General features: G+C 38.4%; 2 protein-coding genes across 2 annotated transcripts in view; both read right to left on the bottom strand.

Moving 5' to 3' along the window:
* LOC144635400 (scavenger receptor cysteine-rich type 1 protein M130-like) overlaps positions 1 to 24,881 on the bottom strand; it is a 327,613-nt gene that overhangs the window by 301,621 nt on the left and 1,111 nt on the right. The window lies entirely within an intron of this gene.
* Positions 20,432 to 21,953, bottom strand: LOC144636911 (lactadherin-like). Its single transcript, XM_078496113.1, has 2 exons — positions 21,744 to 21,953; positions 20,432 to 20,569 (listed from the first exon to the last, which is right to left on the bottom strand). Exons 1-2 carry the CDS (start codon positions 21,951 to 21,953, stop codon positions 20,432 to 20,434), a joined length of 348 nt encoding a protein of 115 aa, XP_078352239.1.

Genomic DNA, 24,881 nt, shown 5'->3' with positions numbered 1-24,881 from the left:
AGCCCTATTCTGTAATTTTTTTAATCTGGTTGCTAGACCTTTAGATAAATTATCCCATACCAAATCACAATAGTCAAAAGATGGCTGGATAAGGGAATTATAAATAGTTATAAGAGTATCATCATTAACGAATTGCCTTATTTGTCCAAATCCCCCGATTGCATATGAGACCTTTTTTTTGCAACATGGTTAATATGAGTGGACCATGATAAACGATCATCAATATAAACACCAATAGATTTAGCAGAGTAAACTCGTTTTATACTTGACTCTAAAGTTCCAGTTTACCACCTTTATTTCAAATATTGGGATTCACGATAAAAGCTGTCGGCTTTTAGTTTCCCCTTTAGCACCCAAATGCGTCATCCTGCTATCGTGGACCCTCGTCGCTTCACCGTTGTGATAGTGATTTGAATGTCTTCAGTTTCTGCTATAGCATTATTTTTAGGGAAGTGGGTTATCAGCCCCCAGCGCAATCCCTAACCTGGAGAATCACACTTCGTCTGGCCTCTACCCTTCCACGTATTCAGCATGGGTGACCCTACCAGGAGAACTAGACTCCAGTCTGCAAGCTCTGGGGTCACTGAGACATACAAACCATCCCACCATGATAAAGGTGGTGTCCCTTGAGAAAGAGAATAAGTAGGGCGGGGAGGGGTTGCGGAGGGAGAGGTTAAGAGCACGATCGCACGTTATATTTTGGACACTCAGGACAAGGACAACGTGCACACTCCTCTATTTCACACAAATGTTTTATTGACAATTGTACTTATATATATGTTGTCATAATATTTTTTTGTAAAAAATTGTAGAATAAAGGCTAAAAAATGTTATTTGAATATTTAAAACCAAATCGTTTTCGACCGAACGGTTATCGTCAGTGATAGATGACCGTACTGTCAAAGACGTTTTGGTTTAATTTTAGATGTTTAAATAACGGTTTTTAGCCTTTATTTGACAGAAATTGTGTAATTTTAAAAGCCCATTATCTATTAAGTGCAATATTTTATTAAGAACGCATTAAAATAATTCATTTTCAAAAGATTTTCAATCCATGGTCATTTTATAATTAAAACCACCGAACGGTTGAAGAAACAGAACAAATTTCGCTTTCGCGAAAAGAAATTTAACAGAAACAAACACAGGCAACCCAAGCTAACGATATGAGGCAAAGTACCTTATAAATACACTTACTATATACGGGTTTGTACAGTAACGAAACAATTTTGTTTTCCTAGGTATAATTCGAATGTTTTATGAATAAAATAGAGCGTTTATACGTGACTTCATCAAAATTCTAAATTCAAAACTATAGGTGGTTTTCACTTTCACGCCGCGAAAAAATAAATCCAAAACTAATAAGTAAAAAAAAAAAAAACAAGAATATTACAGGCTGTAGAAAACTACTATATAAACTATTTGTCCAAGCCTCAGGTCTGTACGGTATTCCGTAATCGAGTTATCCGTCAAAATGTTTCACGCAAATTTAGAGAGCACAGTATGGAAACGCCATGTTGGAGCCCAACCGCTTGGGCTCCAACATGGCGGCCGGAAATCAATGAAAACATCTGGCATTAAATTATGCTACAAAAAGCGGTCAGATCACCCTCATGAACAAGTTAACATTCACATAAACACTTCCCGCAAAACATCAACTGTTCAGATTGTTAAAAATCGCAAGGTGAGGCATTTTTTTAAGAGAACGTGACAGCCCTCCGGCGGCCATCTTTGATGTCGTGTGGCGTGAAACTCAGAAATGCTCTATCTTAATGATGGCGAATGCTATCGAGCTAAAAAACTTCAACAAGATAAATATTAAAGACGTCTAATAGTCAGTGAAGGATAAAATCTCAGGGGTCTTGCGATTCTGGGTTTTAGAAATTTGATGACGTCACGTGAAAACCAAGAATTAAACCCACAAAGCTGCTTAAAGAGTGTTTTAGTTTACAGATAGAGCGTTTCGAAATATGAGACAGCCTTACTCAATGGGAATTGAAATATTACGTTTAAAATGCTTTTCAGATATGCTAATAAGTAAAAAATGATAACTAAATCATTCCAAATAGCAACGTATGATTTGGGTAGCGCAATCTCTCTTTCTTCTCGCAGGAAGTTTTGCCCGCCATACCAATATAGCAGATCCATACAAAGCTCTCTTATTTTCCGAATTTTGTTTTTCCAATACCTTGGCTGCAATCAACACTGCAAAGTAAAGCTTTGGGGAATATATATCCTTTCCACAAACCTTACATTCTCTGAGTTTGTTGATGTTTTTGATGAAAGCAAAATGATCTTGTTACCTTGATGAAAACGTCCTTTTAAATTACAGTGTTTGTTGTTTTGCCAGCTTCTCGCGTCGATTGGAAGCGATTTCGGTCCGTTATTGCATGACCATGTTATCATCATCGCCAAATTACACTGTGGGGCTCGCGGTCATGAAAATATTGCCATGCCCCTTTCCGCCTGAGGGTGATTTTGTCGTCATGACGCCACAGGACACCCAAGCATAATATTTGCATAATATTTGCAGGTAAGAGCACGCCCTTTTTGTACGGGGAAAAATTACCCTCCATTGCCTCTGATCTCTCTGCACGTAAAATATTTCATTCGTGCGCGAATTGGGTATTTTTGCTGACGATCTGACTGCATTTCTATTGAATGATGAGTCTCTTTCTAGACTTCTCAAGCTTCTAGATAACTTTGGAAATTTCTCCGGCCTGAAAGTTAACGATGACAAATCAGAGATACTGCTGCTTGGAAATTGCACTTCTTCTTCACTAAATCACGACCTTTTTAAAAATTTAAAAATAAAGTCTTCCGTAAAAATTCTCGGGATTCACTTTACTTATGATTATTGCGCTAAACTGAAGCTAAACTTTGAAGGCTTGATTAAATCAATAAAGGAAAAATTAAGAATATGGAGATGGAGAGATCTTACCATCATCGGTAGGATTCATACTGTAAAAAACGTTCATTATTCCAATCATTTTATATCGTGCAATCATGATTTGTTTAGATAAAGAATTCGTAAATGAGGCCAACAAAATCATCTTCGATTTTATTTGGAAGGGAAGAGATAAAGTGAAACGCTCAGCGCTTGTTAGCGACATCAAAGATGGTGGACTCAAAGCTCCGCACTCAGTGGATTCTATTATTAAAACTCAAAGGATACTATGCTGTAAACGACTCGCGAGTGAATACCCATGCAGTTGGAAAACTATTCTGCTGCATTATCTTAAACCAGTAGGCGGTAAATTTATTTTAAGTTGAGACTTTGATGTCAAAACTTTGCCCATCAAGGTACCAATTTCTTACGAGGAATGCCTAAAAAACTTTGCAGAATAATCTGCAGCAAGGAAAGAGCGTTTTCATTCAGACTGTTCGGAAATTATTCTTTGAAATAACAAAGCTATCTGTATTGAAGGCAAAACTGTGTATAATCACAGCCTAGCAAATATCGGTATCATCAGAATAAAGAATTTCATTACTGAAAACAATAAGCTCATAACGGTACACATGCTGCGGGAACTTCACATTTCTCCGCTTGATGCATTTTTCGACTTCTTTGTGTGATCGAAGCTCTTCCAGATGAATGGCGAAAGTCCTTAAAAACTTGCAAATATACTGCTATTGAACTCTCTACCCTACAAAATGAGGTTCAGCTAACTTAAAACGGGCAAAATGTTTTAATAAGCAAGGCTGTTTCAAAGACGATTTACAAAGAAATCCGAGATAGAATCATTACTCTACCAACTGCTCAATTCAAATGCAACCGCTTATTCGAGAATGACGACTTAGATTGGAAGAAAATATATAGTTTACCTCATCGTGTCACATTGGAAACAAAATTGCGCGAGTTCCAATACAAACATCTCAACAGGTGTCTTGCAACAAACGCTTTTCTCAACAAGATTGGCCTTATTCCTTCCCCAGCCTGTTTTTTTTTTTTTTTTTTTTTTTTTTTTTTTTTTTTTTTTTTTTTTGTGGAGAAGCGGACGAATCACTCGAACACATTTTTGTTACTTGCCATTACATCAAGAAATTTTGGGGGGAGGTTATAAAATGGCTTGGAGATCAAGCAATTCAAATTGACTCTCTATCCTACAAAGAAATAATGCTAGGCATCATCGAAGCCCAGGAAAATTTGTTTGTAAATCACATTTTGTTGATTGCGAAGAAATACATATACTCTTGTAGATATGATAAGATTAAACCTTCCGTCATATTTTTAATTACAAATATTAAGAAGATCCATCAACTGGAATCAAAAATCGCCAAATCAAGCAATAAATGGTCTACTTATCTCAAGAAATGGGGCAAGTACAAAGAAATGTAATAATTGATAGTAGGTCTCTTTTTCATACTGCGTCTCTTAAGCAATTTCGATTCGCTTTGCCATTCAATATTGTAAATGGGTTAACCTTGTAAATAGCCAGCTGGTTAGCCTCCTGCCAGCTGGGATTTTTAACTAGTTTATGTTTGATTTAAAATACTTGTTTATTTATTTACAGTGTCCCCAATTAACACAGCCGTGCTATTTATTTTTTTATTTTTTTATACAAGGGAAACAAAAATTATTCGAGAAATCGGGATTCTACTTTAGTTGTACAATAACACATATCCAAAAGGTCTTTTTTTATAAGCATTTCTGAAATTCTAGATAAATATTGTATAATATCAATCATATATCCTACCAGTTGAACTTTTTGTTCACTGCATCATAAATAACACGTATTTTAACCTTCTGTCACATGTGTTATAATTCCTACTCTCTGTTGAACTTGAAGTTCTCCTTAAAGTGTCTATGAAGCGAAACTTTTGCTTTGCATAACTGAAAAAATATTATTTGAAATACACAAAAACGTTTGTGATTTCTGTGATAAAAATTTTCGATTCTACAAGCCTTGAAAGTTGCGGTTTTTGTCCTCAAAAGTGGCGTTCGAATCGCACAGTCAATATATCACGTGTATCTGAGTTATCTGATCTAGAGGAACGCCGGGAAAACTTGCATCCGGGAACTGACGCGCCTGAAAACACGGAATCGTGTTAAGAATGGTAGCCGGATGTTTTATGTCAGATGGCCCAAACAAAAACTGAAGGTTCACAATCTTTATTAAAACAATGTTGCTTAAAATCAGTCATTAGGTAAAGCTAGAAAAAGGGAGAGATCTGGTAACGAACTAATGAAAGGACTTGATCAAAAACGCACGTGCATGCCCAGTTGCTGATAACAAAAACAACAACAACAAAAACATAGTTGCCCGATGAAAACCTAGTTGTAAGACGTTTCTGGCAGTTTTCAGAAGGTAGGTTCGCCGTGTTCATAGATTGTATAAGGTAAGGAACAAGGTGAAGTGCGTGGACAATATAAACAGATAGATTGGACAGTAGCCTTTCTATGAATCAGCATATCGATTATGTAAAGAAGAAAGTTTGTAAGACGCTGGGGATTTTCTCAAGAGCACGACCATCTTTAACAATTAAATCAGAGAACAGATTGTTTAAATTGATGATTCTTCCTATTTTGGATTATTGTGGTGCTGTTTTCCATGGATGTGGTAAAGGAAATGAAGAAGATCTGGAACGCCTACAAAGACGTGGTGGTAGAATTGTTTTGAATACTGCCCAGTTGTCCACCGAACAGATGGTTACAAGTCTTGACTGGGACACTCTTACGAGAAGAAGAGAAAATCACATTGTTAACTTGGTTGAAAAGTGCCTCAAGGGAACGGCCCCAAGTTATTTCTCTAAATATTTTCAACTAAACAGACATAATATTCATGACTAAAACATTAGGAATAAGAACAAATTAGTTATTGATAGGGTTAAATTAGAATCGACCAAAAGAGCGTTTTTTATAAAGGGGCCGATATTTCGAATAATTGTATATGAACCTAGTTCTAGTCTTTTTATCGCTTTTTATCTGTCTTTTCTTAGATTTCTTATATAGCTTTTTAACTGTTTTTAATACTTTATTTTATTAACTAATCATTTATTTATTTTAACCAGTCCCGCACAGTTATCAGATTTGATAACCTCGTGACGTCACAACATGGCGCCATTTCGCAACTCGGTGAGATTTCGGAGGATATCTCGTTTGTTCGTCTATTTTTCGGTTGTGTTCGTGTGTTCTACCCATAGTTCTACGCGATGACCTTGAGAGAAAGATGAACTTCAAAAGTGCATAAAATGGCGAGCGTCGGTGGTGAGTTGTGCGGGTATTTGTTTGACGATTTGAAGAGATCGCTCGAGGATGGCAGTTCATTCCAGGTATGTTTATATTCTTTGCCGTCAATTTTTAGTCAGTTGCGCATTTTTGTGGAACACGTAGAAAAAATGCTGTGTTCTTCAGATATTTTTCTTTCGATTTATCGCTTGCTCATCCGAGGGCACAAAGAATTGTACGAGGGCACTATGGTTTTGTGAATTGCTCTCTGATTCCTCTACTGACCGCCATGTTTAATTGTTTGTGTTTCTAGTGTACGTTCTATAGAATGAGTAGACTTAAGAGGGCGTCTCGTTTATTTCCGACCAGCGATTTTGGTTCAAGAATTCGAATTGTCTCATTTGCTGGGATTTTAAAGCCTTTACCTAGTTAATTAATAAAATGGGTTTCATTTGATTAAAAATTCTACTTTATTTTTTTTTAGGATCTATCGAAGTTTGGTCCGATCCAGAGCAATTACCCGCCTTCCGAAACGGTTAAAATAACACATATTGCAATTGCTCTCAAAAAATAAATATTCGCTTAAAAGATCCAGTTCTTTTTGTAAACTATATAATCATCATTGTAGTTTATTTAGCAATGTTTCAATTATGATTCACTCTTGTTTCTTCATAGGACAAAACAAGATTTCCGACCCGCCTAATCCAGCTTTGAACGAAACAAGGAAATAGCCCAACTTTGAAGGCAAATTTTGAAAATGTGGCACCTGCTTGAGACTACTTAATTGCATGAACAGAATCTATAAATGACCCTTTCTTGAAAACAAGAATAAAATTTGTCAGCACTTCAAGTCTACAAAGCTGACAACCGCTTAAAATTCAGGAAATTTTCAAAATTTATAGGCAACGAACATCTTCGTCGTGACAAATTCTTCTGATAAATTCGCATACCATAACCCCTTAAGCTCTCTTACCTGGCTTTAGAATGTCTGTTCCAGCCTTTACAGTCATCTCTGAATTCTAGGTATCCTCAGAATTAATAGCTTTTTCCTCCAGCTGTAGGTTTGTTCACGTTCCCGGCGAACCAGGTACATCTTAGTAGCGTGACTGTCACATCGATCGCAACATATGTATAAAAGAAGCGTGGAAGTTCTTTGCATCGCTGACCGTAGTTTTGCTCATAGCCGCTTAGACAACGATCGATGAAACTTTGGGCGTATCCGTTGACTTTAAGGTCACCGATTATTTGTTGTTTTTTGCTCTGTTTCCGCACAGAGGTCGAGGGAAGATATCAACGCCTTTTCCTAGAAGCGTTACATTCTATCCAGGACATTAACTGTGTGAATGAGCATGTGCATTTCCCACAAGTTAAATTAACATTGGGAACATCCCTAGAGACTGGCGGCGTATAAAAACTGAACCAGTTTTAACTCTGATAAAGGTAACAAAGAGTTACCGAAAATTCAGCTCTATACGTTTTTACCAACTTGTTTAAACCGATTTTAAGATCAGGTACAAACCAAATTTTTATTATAGAAATATAACTCTTGTTTTTGTTTAAAAAAAATCAGTTTTCTTTTCAGACTCTTTCCATCTCTTCCCTTAGTTTTCTTGCCTTCCTTTTATTATGGTCTGGCTGGCCGGCTGGCTGCTATAAACTGTTTTATTATGAATCCTGCTAACGGATCTTAGATATTTCACTTACTGTCCCCTTCAAAAGTGTCAGGCTCACTGAAATGTAAAGCTCGTAGGAGACTGGGAACGAATACACCAGTTGTAAACACAAGATGGCCGCAGCATTTATCGATCTCGGCTCACCGTTTACTACTTATATGCGTGGTAACACTAATCTTTAACATGTCCCTGCAAACGTTTTAAGAGGAATATGCCCGATCAAAAGCAAAACTACGGTCAGCGATGCAAAGAACTTCCACGCTTCTTTTATACACATGTTGCGATCGATGTGACAGTCACGCTACTAAGATGTACCTGGTTCGCCGGGAACGTGAACAAACCTACAGCTGGAGGAAAAAGCTATTAATTCTGAGGATACCTAGAATTCAGAGATGACTGTAAAGGCTGGAACAGACATTCTAAAGCCAGGTAAGAGAGCTTAAGGGGTTATGGTATGCGAATTTATCAGAAGAATTTGTCACGACGAAGATGTTCGTTACCTATAAATTTTGAAAATTTCCTGAATTTTAAACGGTTGTCAGCTTTGTAGACTTGAAGTGCTGACAAATTTTATTCTTGTTTTCAAGAAAGGGTCATTTATAGATTCTGTTCATGCAATTAAGTAGTCTCAAGCAGGTGCCACATTTTCAAAATTTGCCTTCAAAGTTGGGCTATTTCCTTGTTTCGTTCAAAGCTGGATTAGGCGGGTCGGAAATCTTGTTTTGTCCTATGAAGAAACAAGAGTGAATCATAATTGAAACATTGCTAAATAAACTACAATGATGATTATATAGTTTACAAAAAGAACTGGATCTTTTAAGCGAATATTTATTTTTTGAGAGCAATTGCAATATGTGTTATTTTAACCGTTTCGGAAGGCGGGTAATTGCTCTGGATCGGACCAAACTTCGATAGATCCTAAAAAAACATAAAGTAGAATTTTTAATCAAATGAAACCCATTTTATTAATTAACTAGATAAAGGCTTTAAAATCCCAGCAAATGAGACAATTCGAATTCTTGAACCAAAATCGCTGGTCGGAAATAAACGAGACGCCCTCTTAAATGGCTAAATAATGGATTTCCACATACAGAAAATCGTTCGTTTGTTTCTTTACTGCTTATGTTTGGAGGGCTTAGTGCTACCGTCCGTAGTCCTTTTGTGGTTGACAGTGAAATCAGCGAAGTATGAGCAACACTATCGCGGCACGCAGTCACGAAGTCTTTGAATTTTATGAGTGTTTGGAGTATGGCCGCTGTATGCGCAATGGAATTTGAGCGGGCTTTATTTTGTTTGTTAAACACGCTTTCAGTTCGCCCTATCCTTCGCGCAACCCGCTTACAGAACGAGTAATACACATTTATCTGTTTATTCAACTTAACCATCGCGCAACACGCTTTCAGAACGAGTACTACACATCTACTTTCCAATCTTGGACATATCTTTCGAACAATTGTTATGTAATATCATGAACTGCTTTACTGCGGTAGATGGTATATTTATCTCTTTCCTTTTTTCATACAGATCTAGAAAATCGTTCGTTTGTTTCTTTACTGCTTATGTTTAGAGGGCGACGTGGTACCGTCTACAGTCGTTTAGTGGTAGACAGTGAAATTAGCGAAGTATTATGAGAAATTGTTATCGCGGCACGTGGTCACAAAGTCTTTGAATTTGTAATGAGCGGGCTTTATTTTGTTTGTTATACACGCTTTCAGAACGAGTAATACACCTCTGCTCAACATGTATCCTTCGTGCAATCCGCTTACAGAACGAGTAACAGATCTATTCAACTTATTCTTCGCGCAACACGCTTTCAGAGCGAGTAATGCACATCTACTTTTCAATCTTCAACATATCGGCTCCGAACAATTGTTATGTAAATTCGAAGCGCGTGACTGCGGTAGACGGTATATTTTTCTCTTTCATCTTGTCACGCTTATTAACCCAAATATTTCTTTATTCAACAGATCATCGAAGCAACTGACCGCCGAAGGCACTGAGACGAAGAAGTTCTGAGTATGAACTCAATAAACAACGCATCTTTTATTTCTCTACCTTTGTATCGGTTTCGTTCTTGTCTTAGTTAATAAATATTAGCAGCGTTGGTGATGAAATTGCTTCAAATAAAGACATTCACGGTTATATTGGTATACCAGTACACTTGGACAAATTCAAAAGTCTCAACAAATTTGGAGAAATACCATTTTACAAGCAAGGGGAATACAATAAAAGATTATAAACTCCGGATGTCCGAAACCTAAGACCTAAGATCTAAGACCGCGCGCGTTCGATGACCTAATCTAAATCGGCTTTGTCTGTTATTTTCGACAAGAATTTAAACGTAAATGCATGCGGCCAAGAGGAAATTCAAGTCTAGCCTTTTTTATCTTTAATTTAGTGTACAATTTGAATCGCATTTAACTGAGAGCCGTTTAAACAAGCTTTCTTGAAATGGCCGCCATATTAAAATGAGAACTGTTGCCATGATAACATGTCACATGAGCTCAAACTTGGGGGTTGATTGGCTAATGGTTTGTTTTGGCCGTGGTTATCAAATCTGATAACTGTGCCGGGCTGTTAACACAGGACCCATGTTGATAGCAGTTTTTATAAATATGTTTTAATTATTGCGGGCCCAAGAGAGGCCCACAACCCTAATCTTAACAATGACCAGCGGATTACGTACCAAGCGTGCGCGCCACGTTTATTATATAGCAGCTCAGAACCGGAAGTTGAAAATTTGTTCTTCCAATAAGAACGATCAAAGAGTCACTAAACTTCAATAAAATGTTGTAAGAAAGTCCATTAAAACGGCCAGAAGTCCCCACTACGGGCAAACAATTGCTGTCAAATTCCCTGCCTATGCCCCCCCCCCCCCTCCCCCGCAGCGGCCTAACATTGATAGGTGCATATTTAGAATGCAATCACAATGAAGCTGGCACAAAGGTTGCCCATTGCCTCAATCTTTACGAAAGCAACACGTCCACAGGGAGCCCTCACATGAGCTAAGCGGATAAATAAAAAATCATTCTTACTTGTTATTGTCGCGTTTTTTGCGTTTTATCGGCCATTTTAAATGTTTAATACTCGGTCTAGCAGGTTGGAGGTCTGGAATCGAGAAAAGTGTGAGGTCTGGGACAGGAGGAACATTCGTAAATATTAATTCTCGGGACGACACCCGAACAAGCTACGAGTGCTATATAGTGACAAGGGGTGAAACTCTCAGCTTTCAAGGTTCGATCTTTCTGCCAGTTGGGGGTCACGGAAGTGGAATACCATCTTATTACCGGGAGTAAAAAAGTACCTTGCGGAATTGCCGGTTTTCACTGTCACGCAAGTAACGATACGGTCACGCGCTGCAAAAAAAAAAAATCCAAAGCTATTGAGTATTAGAATATAACAGGTTGTAGAAATTTTCTAGATAGAATACGTGTCTAAGTTTCAGGTCTGTACGGTATTCCGCACTCGAGTTATCTGTTAAAATGTTCCACACAAATTTAGAGAGCACAGTATGGAATCGCCATGTTGGAGTCCGTGTGAAGGGGCACCAAGATGGCCGCCGGAAATCGATGACAACATCTGGCATTTACTTCTGCTAAAAAAGCGGTCATTTCACCTTTGTGAATACGTAAACTTTCACAAAAACACTTCTAGTAAAACCTCAATTGTTCAGATCGTTAGAAATCACAGGATGATGCATCTTTTTAAGCGTACGTGACAGCCTTGAGGCGGCCATTCTGATGCCGTGTGGCGCAAAACTCCGAAATTCAAAATGTTATATCTTAAAGACGGCGGACGCTATAGAGTGGAAAACCTTCAATAAGATATACATTAAGGACGTCTAGTAGCCAATGAAGGATAAAAAGTCAGGGGTCTCGCGATTCTGGTAGAATTTTGATGACGTCACGTGAAAAACAAGAATTAGAGACAGCAATGCGTGCAAAAATGGCCTAATATCTTCCCGAGTTGACAAGTATAGTCTCAATACCATCCAAAAACCCTAAATTTCTTCAGTTTGCTTAAATAACTTCGGCGGCGGCCTTGAGTTGAAGGAAGCGTAAAGTTTTAAAAAAAATGAAAGAAACTAGTGAATTGCACGTTGTTTGATATTCATACAAACAATCCTCCGTGAATAAAAATAACAACCTTTTTGTACGACTATTTGGCATTTTTCAAAAGTGATTAATTTGGTGAACCGTGTTTAAAAATGGTATCAGGTTAGAAAAGAGGAAGACGACATAAAAACGACTGCAATTTTAAAGGCTATTTGAAGCGTGGAACATTGGCAGAAACTTGTATAAATACAATAATAACAGCTGATTATTACGAGCGGTCGATGGGTTTCACGATCTAACGACCAACCATCGGTGTAATTCGGAATATCAGTTAATTGGCTTCTAGCTACGATACTACTTTTTACATTTATTTTAGGTTTTTTTTTTTTAAATAAAAACTACTGTTTTTTTATCTTGAAACAAATTTCCCGGTTTTGTAAAATGTAGATGTTAATGTTGTTTATAGCGGTCACGCACTTAGCCTCGAGATAGTTGTAGTTTACAGGCATGCCACTGAAATAGAGGAAACAAATATTTTAAATGAACACAACATGGTTAAAAATCCCAAATGGCAGAAGGCAGACCAGTTGGCTTTATACAAAGCGTGACCGAGGATTTGAAATCGGGAGTACCGAGAACAAATCCAGCTAGTGGCAGGGGCAGGTCTTAACCCGGGGACCTCCAGATTACAACACCAGCGCCCTAAACCACTCAGCCACACTTGCCTCCTAAATTATTGCCTCCTTATGTTCAATTCTCTCTTTCTCACTTTCTGCAAAGTCTGTTATCCACGGATGATTCAAAGCTTTAAGAGGGCGTCCGTGTTATAACGGATAAGGCACTTTTCGGACCTTCACCGATTTCCCTGTTTTTTTTTCAGTGAAAGTCGACAATTATATCCCAGTAACAAATATCACATTTATTTGGATCAATTCGATATTTTATATTTTTTGCGAGGCGATTTTCAAAGTCACCTCAAAACCATGCAATTCGCCATTGGAGACTCCGTAAACTTGCTATAAATGACGGTCGCTGCCAAAACTTTATTACTCAATTCAACGAGCTGATTATTTTACATATTGAAGTTTTATCTTCCCTCGATAGTGTAGAGGTTTTATAATTGAAATCTATTTAAGTTTCGTTAAGTTATGATTTTTTTTAATTTGACTCCCAACAAACTCCGGAATGTGCAAAACGCGACATGCCTGTAGTTGAAAGCCATTTTCTCGAATGTGGGACCTGATCTAGAATCGTGTCTATTGTAACTCAAAAGTACTAACACCATTATAGAAAAGTATGAAATAAAATTTGTGGGCACTCTTTACTGCGCGCCGTACAGAGATCCACGAATTTCCCAAATATTCGCCATGCATTTTGATCCAAAACAAAGAAAACGCTTGAGCGACCGACAAACCAATTCCAGAACCGTGAATGTTTGGAAATGTGTTAAATACTGCTAGAAGTCAGACTGTAAATGGAAAATATTTTTATTTCGCAGTTCCAACCGTTTTAGCCGATTTCTCGGTATTTTCAACGCTCACAGCAATAAATATATCACTTTCGATCAATATGCAAATTTCGGCATAAGCCCGTGTTGTTACGGAACATCTGTATACCGCAACAATTTGCCTAAAAACGTTTTCCAAAGCAATTATTTCCTTCTTACCTGGCCGGGCGATAAGATTCTTTAGGCTTCTATGTAGAAGCTTTCTTTTCGTTTGTGGCTGGGTATTAGGGTAAAGCCCTAGCCTATTGTTTTCCCGTATTTTTCAAATCCAAATCCCAGTTCTATCTATTGGTTTTTACTTGTGATTACCAGTCCCAGTGATCCAAATTTCATTTTCCCAGCAACAATTTGCCCAATCCAATCTCTCATTTTACCCCCTTCTAGCCCTTTCTCATAAACAAACAGTAATAAACAGTTATCTGATGAACATCAAAAGTCTCTGAAGTATTCGAGACATAAAAGTAAAAACACCAACAGTCGGGGCTTTATAATTGGAAGTCATTGTATTGATTTGATTTTAATAAGATGGTGGCCATTAATTTATCTGTCATTATTTAGTGGGCGGGGCATTAAAGTGTCTCTAAACAAGAAAATAAATATGTAACACAAATGTGCATTTCGTATTCTATTACTATCGGTAATTGAAGGGAGTCGCGAACCCTGCTACGATATATGTTTTTTCGACAACATGAATATAACAAATATGAAAGAACCCGTATTTTTACATTTGTCTATTAACTCATCAAGTCTTGACTACTAATAGGTCTCACTATAAAGCTGCCCCCGCCTTTTTAATAATTTGTTTTACAGCAATAATCTAGGATTAGTAGAGTCTTTTTGTCGCCTTTAAAATTAGGCTTCCTTTTTTACTGTGCCATGTACGTCAAGACATTGTTTGATCACAGGCGGCCCAGGCTCTCTCGGTAATTATTTGTTAATTATTTGCAACGGTCGTTGTCGGTTCGACTCAAGCGATCGAAAAATATGATCCATAAATGGACGAATTTGAGATCTTTCGTTCCTAAATTACAATAAACTGTAAGCCATATAAATAAAGATCACTTACCTATTGTTGTTTGTCTGTTTTTGTGTGATTTTGAGGGGTTTTGGGACGTTTTTTTCCTCACTTGCCGCTGACGCCCCCCCACTAATATCAAATTCGTATTACAGTTTATTGTAATTTAGGAACGAATGATCTCAAATTCGTCCATTTATGGAGCATATTTTTCGATCGCTTGAGTCGAACCGACAACGACCGTTGCAAATAATTAACAAATAATTACCGAGAGAGCCTGGGCGGCCTGTGGTTTGATCTCTTTGCTGCGGAATTTCATGTTGTGTGACACCATTGCGTCCCAAAAATATTCACAAGTTCAAGTCGATGGATATATTACCTAGCAGGCGGAAATAACACCTAGCGGAAATAACACATAACACATTATTATCTCGGGCTTATAAAATTCACAATTATTAAACTTACAATGATTTCCAGTTAAAAAAGCCTAAAAATTCCACGAGTAACAAAATATGACACATTCAAAGATTCGAGAAAACAATTTTTGATTCTTATTCAAACCATTTTATGGATCAAATAATCTGACAGCTTGTTAGCCAAACGAATTACTCCCGAGAACAAACCTTAACGCTTGAACCAGCTCTTGGAACACAAGTTGCCAAGAACACGAAGCCGATTGCTCGAAATCTTTCGACGTATTACTCACAACTGCATCAAATATCACTTAACACAATTACACAACCAAAGCAGACAATGAGCGCCAAAAGTGTTGAGACAGTCGGCCCTTTTTGAGTACCTTGGACAAATTTTACCCCTCACCCCTTCAATATAACCCCCTCCCCCCGAAACAATGTTGTATTTGTTATCTGCAAGACTTGCCTCGTTTGAGTACAACATTGAAAAGGGGGGAGGGGCCGGGAGTGGTTCAGAAGCGGCAGCAGATTAAAGGTGAAAAAACGGGAATTTTAAATTAGTATCAATTTCATCCAACTGTCTCAAGGACTTTTGACGCCCATTGTCTGAAAGGGAAATTTAGCTTTTTGCAATAATTATAAGTGCAAACTAAGAATCCATGGAAATACAATGTTTCGTGGACTAAGACGCATTTTTCTGATATATAACATAACGGGTTACCACGGGTAACCACGGGTAACCAAACAAATTAAAAGGAATAAGAGTATCTTGTTTCTCAACTATCTTGGTTACCCGTGGTTACTCGTGGTTACCCGTTCATTTCGAGAAAAGAGGCCGTTTTTCACATGTTATTGACAAGGAGATTGTCTAATTGGCGTGCGTCGTGGGTCGTGGGTCGTGCGACGTGGGTCGTGCGTCGTGCGTCGTGAGTCGTTCGTCGTGGCTCGTGGGTCGTGGGTCGTGGGTCGTGGGTGTATATATATGCCAAGTTACCAGCTATCTCTGGATTTTAAATTTACCGAAAAATGTGTGACGCTTAACAAGGCCGAAAATTTGAACTCACTCATTTAAATACCTCGGATGGAGGTGTTACAATATACGTTGCATGAGACTACCGCTAGAACTTCCCCTCTCTTTACCCTTTGAACGCCGGCCACGCAGTTAGCCACGCAGGCTACTAGTTCGCAGAAAAACTGAAAAATCTTAAACAAAAAAGAACACCCTTAAATTGATTGCATCGACAAGGACAAGTATCTTCAGTTTGGCTGATAAGCAGGTCAGCTACTTCTATTTCTGCCATTTCATCTGTGTAAAATCGGAATTTTAATCAGGGACCAGTTTGTGGATCAGTGGCAAACTAGTGTCGAAATATTTCCACTGGGTTTCTTGTTTCTTGGTTTCGCAGGATATATGCAAAAATAACATAAACCTTTTTTATTTTAAAATAATGGTCTAAAATATAACTTTAGTCAGTTCAACAAAATGAAACGTTTATTTCGCTACAGTGCTCGACATTGCAAGTTTTGATTTCCCTTTAATCTCTTTAAACGCAGCCTTCGATAGTGCATCTGCAGCCTCAAGCTTCAATTGATAACGGAAGGTCAAATCTCGACGCACCTTCACCGCATTCAAACGTCTTTATAGGCAGCTTTTCTTCCTATTTCGGGGAATTTCGTTTCTTATTGATGTGTTAGGGACGGACCATTATTTTCTTGGAGGGGGGGGGGGGGAGGAAGAAAAATTCTCCTCTGCAAACTTTTTTTTTAGTTTATGTACCTCTGCAAACAATTTTTTTCGAAATTCTTTCTATTTTTTGTTATACATATCGTGTTTGCAAACAATTTATTTTGTCTTTCCAGGCCCTACAAACAATGTTTTTCAATATTTTTCATCCCCCCCCCCCTCCAAAAAAATATAGGTCCGTCCCTTAGTATGAGAAAAAAAATAGCTGCTGAGTGTAAATAAACATATTCCCTGTTGCGTTGATGGAAAGGCATCTCAACAAACACAATGTAAACACAATGTACAACAACAGTGTACAACAACTACTGCCTCGCAAATCCTTGACACCTTTCGTTTGACATCTGTCACTCATTTATACTTTGACCTAAAACACAACGACACGATAACTTAGTCACGCGAGAGTCACGCTTTCCTGAACATTCCCGTTCTCCCAGGTATAAAAGTGTTTTTGCTTTTTAAATGTTTTACATCTGAACCAAAGTGCTTTGAAAAATGGCGCAGAAAAGTCCACATATCACCATTTTCAAACATTTTTTAATAAAGCCCCAAAAAGCTTCGTAAATTGTCACGATACCGGTAATGTATGAAACTTTAAATTATGAAAATTAAAACAGTATCATCGAAGTACTTGTCTTGTTTTTGGCATATTTCTGTCGTTTGACCGCGGTCGACGACAAAACTGCAAGTTCGGATTCTGAAACAGCAACATCGATTTGGCCTTGTGAAACAAATCTCTAGTACTTAAAACCGGTGTACAATTATTAGTCATTTCAAGAATATAAATAGTTCCTTTCGCTATAGTCTCAGACAGTGCAAGTTTTGATAATGCTTCCGCAAATGCTTTCAGCAAACATGCACATTTCACCTATTTTTAACCAATCATACTTGAGCGTTCCCACGGCACTAATTGGATCACTGGTAGGTAGCGATCATTAGAGGAATAAAAAGTTGGCCATGCACAGGAAAAAAATCCATTAGGTGTTCTGTACAAATCCCTTAAAGTTAGACTCGAGAAGTTGTAACTTTTTCACTTGAAATGATCAAGAAAAGCCACGAATCTTTAAAAGTTATAAAATATATTGGCTAGCGTGACTTCCCTGATAAAATTGGAAAACAAATAAATGAATAACATGATCATTTAATCGATATGGAATGAAGAGCCACCAAGCTACCTACATGAAATCGTTCAATAAATTGGTTGTTACCAAAACGGGACCAAAACGCCGATCAGAAAATTCTCATTCGGAAAACAGCCTGCACGCCAAGGTCAAGCAAATACTTGCAATTTTCGGCCCACTCCCGCAAAACTGTCCCGCAGACATGAAGGGAAAAAAGCGAAACGGTGCGCCAGACATAAAAGAAAAACATGTTTTTGTTAATAAGAAAAACCGTATCCAAAAATAACAAATCGGTGAGAATGCTCCTTTGCATCGGGGGCGAACTTGCCACGACCCAAAACCCACGACCGACCCACGACCCACGACCCACGACCCACGACCCACGACCCACGACCCACGACCCACGACCCACGACCCACGACCCACGACCCACGACCCACGACCCACGACCCACGACCCACGACGCACGACCCACCCACCCACGCCATTTAGTTTGACCCCCCCAAAAGCTTCGTAAATTGTCACGATACCGGTAATGTATGAAACTTTAAATTGTCAAAATCAAAACCTTATCTTTGAAGTACTTGTCTTGTTTTTGGCATATTTCTGTCGTTCGACCGCGGTCGACGACAAACCTGCAAGTTCGGATTCTGAAACAGCAACATCGATTTGGCCTTGTGAAACAAATCTCTAGTACTTAAAACCGGCGTACAATTATTAAGTCATTTCAAGAATATAAATAATTCCTTTCGCTATAGTCCCAGACAGTGCAAGTTTTCATAAAGCTTCCGCAAATGCTTTCAGCAAACATGTACATTTCACCTATTTTTAACCAATCATACTTGAGCGTTCCCACGCCACTAATTGGATCACTGGTAAGTAGCGATCAACGGAAAAGAATCTTTTTTTTTTTCAATTAGAGGAATAAAAAGTTGGCCATGCACAGGAAAAAAAAATTCCATTAGGTGTTCTGTAGAAATCCCTTAAAGTTAAAAAAAAAGACTTAAGAACTTGTAACTTTTTCACTTGAAATGACCAAGAAAAGCCACGCATCTTTAAAAATTATTAAATATATTGGCTAGCGTGACTTCCCTGATAAAATTGGAAAAACAAATAAATGAATAACATGATCATTTAATCGATATGTAATGAAGAACCACCAAGCTACCTACATGAAATTGTTCAATATATTGGTTGTTACCAAAACGTTGCCGATCAGAAAATTCTTAGTCGGCAAACAGCCTGCACGCCAAGGTAAAGCAAATACTTGCAATTTTCGGCCAACTTCCGTAAAACTGTCCGGCAGAAATGAAGGGGAAAAAAGCGAAACGGTGGGCCCGACATGAAAGAAAAACATGTTCTTGTTAATAAGAAAAACGGTATCCAAAAATAACAAATCGGCGAGAATGCTCCTTTGCATCGGGGTCGAACTTGCCTTGAACTTGCCTTGACCCAAAACGCACGACCGACCCACGACCCACGACCCACGACCCACGACCCACGACCCACGACCCACGACCCACGACCCACGACCCACGACCCACGACCCACGACCCACGACCCACGACCCACGACCCACGACCCACGACCCACGACCCACGACGCACGACGCACGACGCACGACCCACGACCCACGACCCACGACCCACGACCCACGACTCACGACCCACGACCCACGACACACGACACACGACCCACCCACCCACGCCATTTAGTCTGACCCCCAAAAACCATAACCGCTAACTGAACCACAAATTGCTGACTTCTAACCCTAACCGTAAATTAACCTTGTCTATGGGTGTTCCAGTTTCCTGGTTTTAGTACATGCTAAATTTTTTGTCACTTACATGCAAAGCTAATTGGATTTATTAATGCCTTTTCAAAACGAAAACTAGTAATGAAAATGAGACAAAGAACAAGCCCCGCTCTTGTAATTACTTTTGCAGGAATTGAAATGAAACTTCCCCGGATTCTGTTGTGTGGTTCATTTTTATTCTTATATTATTGAGAAGTGGGTAGTCGTATTAATCGCACTTCTAAGGAATTCATTATAAGCACAAAGACAGTTAAATTTTAAAACTAAACAGCACCATTTATAAGTAAATAATACTGAGATATTGTAGCATAATCAGCTATCAGAGCTGGTGTAGTCGCTCACTGGGAACACGGGCTCGAAAACGATACTGAAGTTTACTAGGCTCAATTTATCCGTCACCTTAAGTTGCATTCCAGTCGCGTCGAATATAATCTAAAAAAAGCACCTAAAAGTATTGCTCAATGCAAAAACATCTTTTTCGCTTCAGTTGTTTTGTTTTGATTTGTTCGAAAACCAATATTTTGTTCACAAGCCTTTATAGCTCAGCCCCATTGCACAAGAGAAGCACCTCGCGGCTTTTCCCACCGTGGCAAAGGGAGAGTTATGATAAAAGAGGAGAACTTGAAAGATCAAATACCGTTTATTTTGAAGATGGTGACTAAACTACCATATGCTCTGCGACAAAGACCTTTGGAGACAACCAAAAAAATATATATTTCGTCTTCGCATCTGAAATACGATTTATTGTGACGTATAAATTGCTATGAATCGTTGTCCTAGAAGACCAACAATTAAAAAGGAAAATATTAAGGGAGATATCAAATCTCAAATTAAAATCATCAGCAAATCTTAAACTCGGCTGGAATTTTTAAACTACTTCTGAAGCAAAAGCATTGAGTTGCTTGCAATTTCGTCAGGTTTCCTTCACTTCACAAATACCTCGATCCTCATACAAGGGTGATTATACCGGGTGACAGGGTAGAATCGAACATATCTTGCTTGGGCTGCATTATTCAATGTATGCTGTACAATGGTGTTTAAATCTGTATTTGCCTGAAAAACCTGTCAAATGAATAATGCAATGAGTTATACTGCAAATTATTAACCTTAAATAATCTTGTAACAAAATGTTTCCTATTTAAGGGAGTTTTGTCACAGATAGTTCATGTTGAAAAAAAAGATCGTTTTTTTCCCAAGTCTGTTCGCTCGTAATGCGGGTCTTAATGTTAACCATCCCTGTTGTTTATATCAAATAAAACAAATTTATATAGGAAAACGGTCTGTTCGAGAAAGAATTAGTGACGTAATAAACATTTCATCTTTTAATGCCTTCTTGTTCCTTCATTTCTGTTCCAGGTAAAATTTGTCGATTACGACCGTCAACGTTTAAGGTTTTTTGATCAATGTTGGACGATTTCTAAGAAACAAAGCCGCGAGTGAAGCAGACTGGCAACGAGTTGAGACAGTGGTGCAGCCGCGTTTTTTTGGCGCGAAACTCTGAGCGATTCAATTAATTTGTAACTGTTCAGCTAGTGATACAATTTGGGAAAATTTTTTTCTGATTTCAACAAGTCAGACGCAGTATTATTTAAATAAGAATTGTATGGACAGCATGGTTAGGCTAGAGATACGTGGTAGATTTATTTGAAATAATGCACGGTTGTGTGCGTTTTTACTCAGACAACGCCAAAAAGAAAACAAGAACTAAAATTAAAAAAATTGTGCAGCTTAAGTCGAAACCCTCCCAAAAGCGGACACCCTTGGGATCCGAAAATGTGTCCGCGAAGGAGCGGTGTCCGACTCTGGGAGTTTAAAACTGTAGTGTTTTAATTATGGGAGCGAGATGCTAGCCTACCCAAGGTGTCCGTTAGCTAGAGGTCAGAGCTTATACTGTATGTGGCGTTATGCATTACGGGTTTTTTTAGCTCGCTAGGGCCACTTAGCTTAACTTCTATGCAACTTTCAGTTTTTGTCTGAATCGGTTTATTCTAAAAAAAAATATTTAAAAAAAATTTGACCTGACCCCGACCCCGAGTCGGCGTTCTACCAACACATGCATTACACGTAAACTTATTCATGATTTCAAAATAGTTCAATTTATTTGAAGGACAAAATAAAATTGTTTTATAATCCGAACGGCGATGTGGATATGAGAACTGCTTATTGTTGTCAACAATTTTATTTAAACATTACTTTGCAAAGAAAAACGACTAAAACGACCCTTATTTTTTTGTACCTTGTCAGTGTTTCCTTCTTGGTATGTATTCCAGTTGACACCATCGGTAGAAAGAGACAGCTTGTAGCTTGTGACGTATGATCCGTTCTTCTTTCCTTGCGTTGCGACTGCGCAGATTGTACGCACTGCTCCCATGTCAACTTGAAGGTAATCGTTTGAGATTGTTGAAGTCGCTTGGCACCATCCCGTTTCTCCATTAAGCCTACCCATGTATGGGTAAAAATTAAAACTACCGTAAACTGAGCTCGCAGTCATTTGGGCGTCAGGTATTTGGTTTGAGTCTTCCACTCCCACAGGTGCGCAGACAGCTAGACAGAGCGCAACGAAAACGTAAAGTTATGGTATGTTCCTTTTTGATGGGATCAATGATACAGGATCACTCGAATCATGGTTCATTAAGGTATCAAAGAAGAAAAATTGGCGTTTCGTTCTAAGTAAAATTGTGTGCAAACCATCAATGGTAAGCCCAGTAAAGTATATATTTTTTGAAAGCTTATTGAATAAAGATTGTAATTTTGTATTTTGTTTTGATCATATAGACCATAATGAGTAAAGTCAGCTTTTCATAAGCGGCAACGGTAGTATTGCTTTCGGAATGTACCCGAGAAAGGATTTAAAAAATCTCGAAAGTTCAGTTGTTGAATATCTAAATTAAGAAGAAACTCAAAGTTCTATTATATGGCAAAGACTTTAAGCTGGTCCAGCTTAGACTGTTTAACCGAAATCCTGCACTATTTCAACACAAATCGGAATCATTGGATGTTCACGATAAGACTGATGATTTGCGAGCAGCACGAGACTTAACTTACATCTTAGTTATTTTTATTTGAAGCCGATGCGTAAAAAACGAGCGACAAAAATATCCCTGAAACCAGCACATAAAAAAGTGCTCGACTCGTTCCATCAATAAATAAAAAAAAGTTTTGAATCCGGCGGTAACTTGAAAACAAATGCCAAACATAATTTGGCAGAAAAAAAAAATTGGAGGCCAGCACAAACAAACAACCAACCCAAAGCGTTTCAGCAACGAAAACTACAGTGAACCAAACGACAAATCAAATATCTTTGAACCCATCACGAATATATAGATTACTTCATGGAAAGTGCGCGCGTACGGTGTTTACGCACGAGTTGTTGACGTATCAGAAATCGAACGAGTGAGCGGAGCGAACGAGTGAGATTTCTGATACAAAACAACGAGTGCGTAAACACCGTACAAAGCACTTTCCATGCTGTAATTTGTTTATTTTATAAATACAGAGATTTTTCCACGCTGAACTGTTTTTTTTTTTTATTGTTATAAGACCCCGGTACAAGCACACAACTGATGAAAGTACCCTAATTTACAAAATGATAATAACAACAAAATCGTTGAAAAAAGACATTTCATGAGATTATTCTCGTGTCTTAAAATTGTTCTAAATGGATAAGAAATCGAATATCAAGAGTTTTCCATCCAACAAGTACAAAAATGAAATACAGAAATAAGAACTAAGACTACGTAACTGTGCTAGCGCTATTGCAAGGGAGGGCTATCTTCATCCGAAGAATCTAAAATACGTTTAACACGCTTGAAGGTGTGCTTTCTTGTTGCTGAGTACGCATTAGGCGACTGACTTACTGTGTTTATAGAAATGTTAAAGTGTCCTCCATTAAACACGGCTCCGCTAAATACACTTGCTCCAGGCAATGGCGCATCAGGTTTATTCATCGCGTCAGGTCTCTTTTCGGAATAAATTTTGTAAACGGCAACTGGATCTCTTTTGGGTGGACCGTTTGGTGCTGCGAAGGCCTTCAGTTTAACAGCTCTGACATTTCGAGGTTCAGCTCCCGTTCTAGTTTTCGTTTGACGTTCAGGATACTCTAGGTATTCAGTTCCGTCGGCCTCCATGTGAAGTTCCACGTCGCCCCAAGTCATCTGCCCATGTTCTTCACAGCCTCTCAAACCAAAATGGACCGAATTGAAAAGCCAGACTGTGATTAGCAAAGCTTCGGCATTTGAGATTCCCGGTAAATTCTCAGTTTTCGAAAAGAACGTTTTCCTCCACATCAGTCAAAGCTTCGGCTGCGTTGGGTTTGTTCCCTTTGCCTTCATTTTTCAGTTGTTTGCTGCGAGCTTCCAGACATTTTCTTGCTTGATCAAACACAGTGTCTTCGATAATACTCGCTGAGTATTTGCGTTCTCTTTATAAATACCGGTTAAAACTTGAGAACAACCCTCGAAGGCTCGATGGTTCATAGTCTTGGCCATCTCTTCTTTTCACACTAAGAATGAATTCACTAAGGTAACGGCTGAGCTCTTCTGGTTGGATTTCTTCAATTTTTCTTTGTTCGTTTTTCTCCAGCAGAAATGTAGAAAGCAGCTTCACATCCCGCTCACTCGACCCGCTGCGTTTTTGCTCGAGTGTTTTTGTTTTCCTGCTCTGTAATATATTCTTCGATGGGTTTACTTAATGGTTTAAACCTACTGCCAGAAGATTCAGCCATAGTTGTTAATGAGAACGTTTTAAACCGTCCAAAAATATACTGCGAAAGGCCAAAAACCCTGCAAGCGATAACTTTCAAGCAGTGAAAAAGCTAGCGCCATCGACAAAGCTACCACGTTCATTGAAATTGTTGATGCGTTTTGACAGCCGCTTTCTGATTGGACGAAACGGGTTTCTCACGTGTGAGAAAGTCGTTTCGCCGTTGTCATTGGCTGCGAGAATTTCCGAACCGTGTTTTCAACAGATCAATTCTAACTGTAAATCTCAGTATGTATGAAATAAAAATAACTCTGAAAGATCCAGCGACTAAAATAACTTTCAATGGGCAGCATCAAAACTAGAGCCGGCGAAAATAGTTTTGATTCCAGCGGCAGAAATAACTTCGAAAACAAAAAACAAAGAACCCTCAACTTACGAGAAAAACTGAAAAATAAAATAGATAAAAACCAAGCCATTAGCTCAGCGACGTTAAATCACAAGCCACTTTAATTTTAACAAATTTAGTTAAAATTGTTTGTTTTAAGTTCTTTCTCTGATTAGCCAACTTTTGTTAGGTGGCCGGGTTTAAAGTCGTTTGTGTTACTGAAAAACTGCATCCCTGTAAAAACTGAGAACTAAGCTTTCCTCCATCTAAATCGGTCTTTTGAATTCC

Source organism: Oculina patagonica, chromosome 13 (assembly GCF_052425735.1).
Source record: "Oculina patagonica isolate OP01 chromosome 13, crgOcupat, whole genome shotgun sequence".
In the NCBI taxonomy this organism is placed as follows: domain Eukaryota; kingdom Metazoa; phylum Cnidaria; class Anthozoa; order Scleractinia; family Oculinidae; genus Oculina; species Oculina patagonica.
Note: the sequence above shows the minus strand (reverse complement) of the source record. Positions and strands in the feature narration are given on the sequence as shown.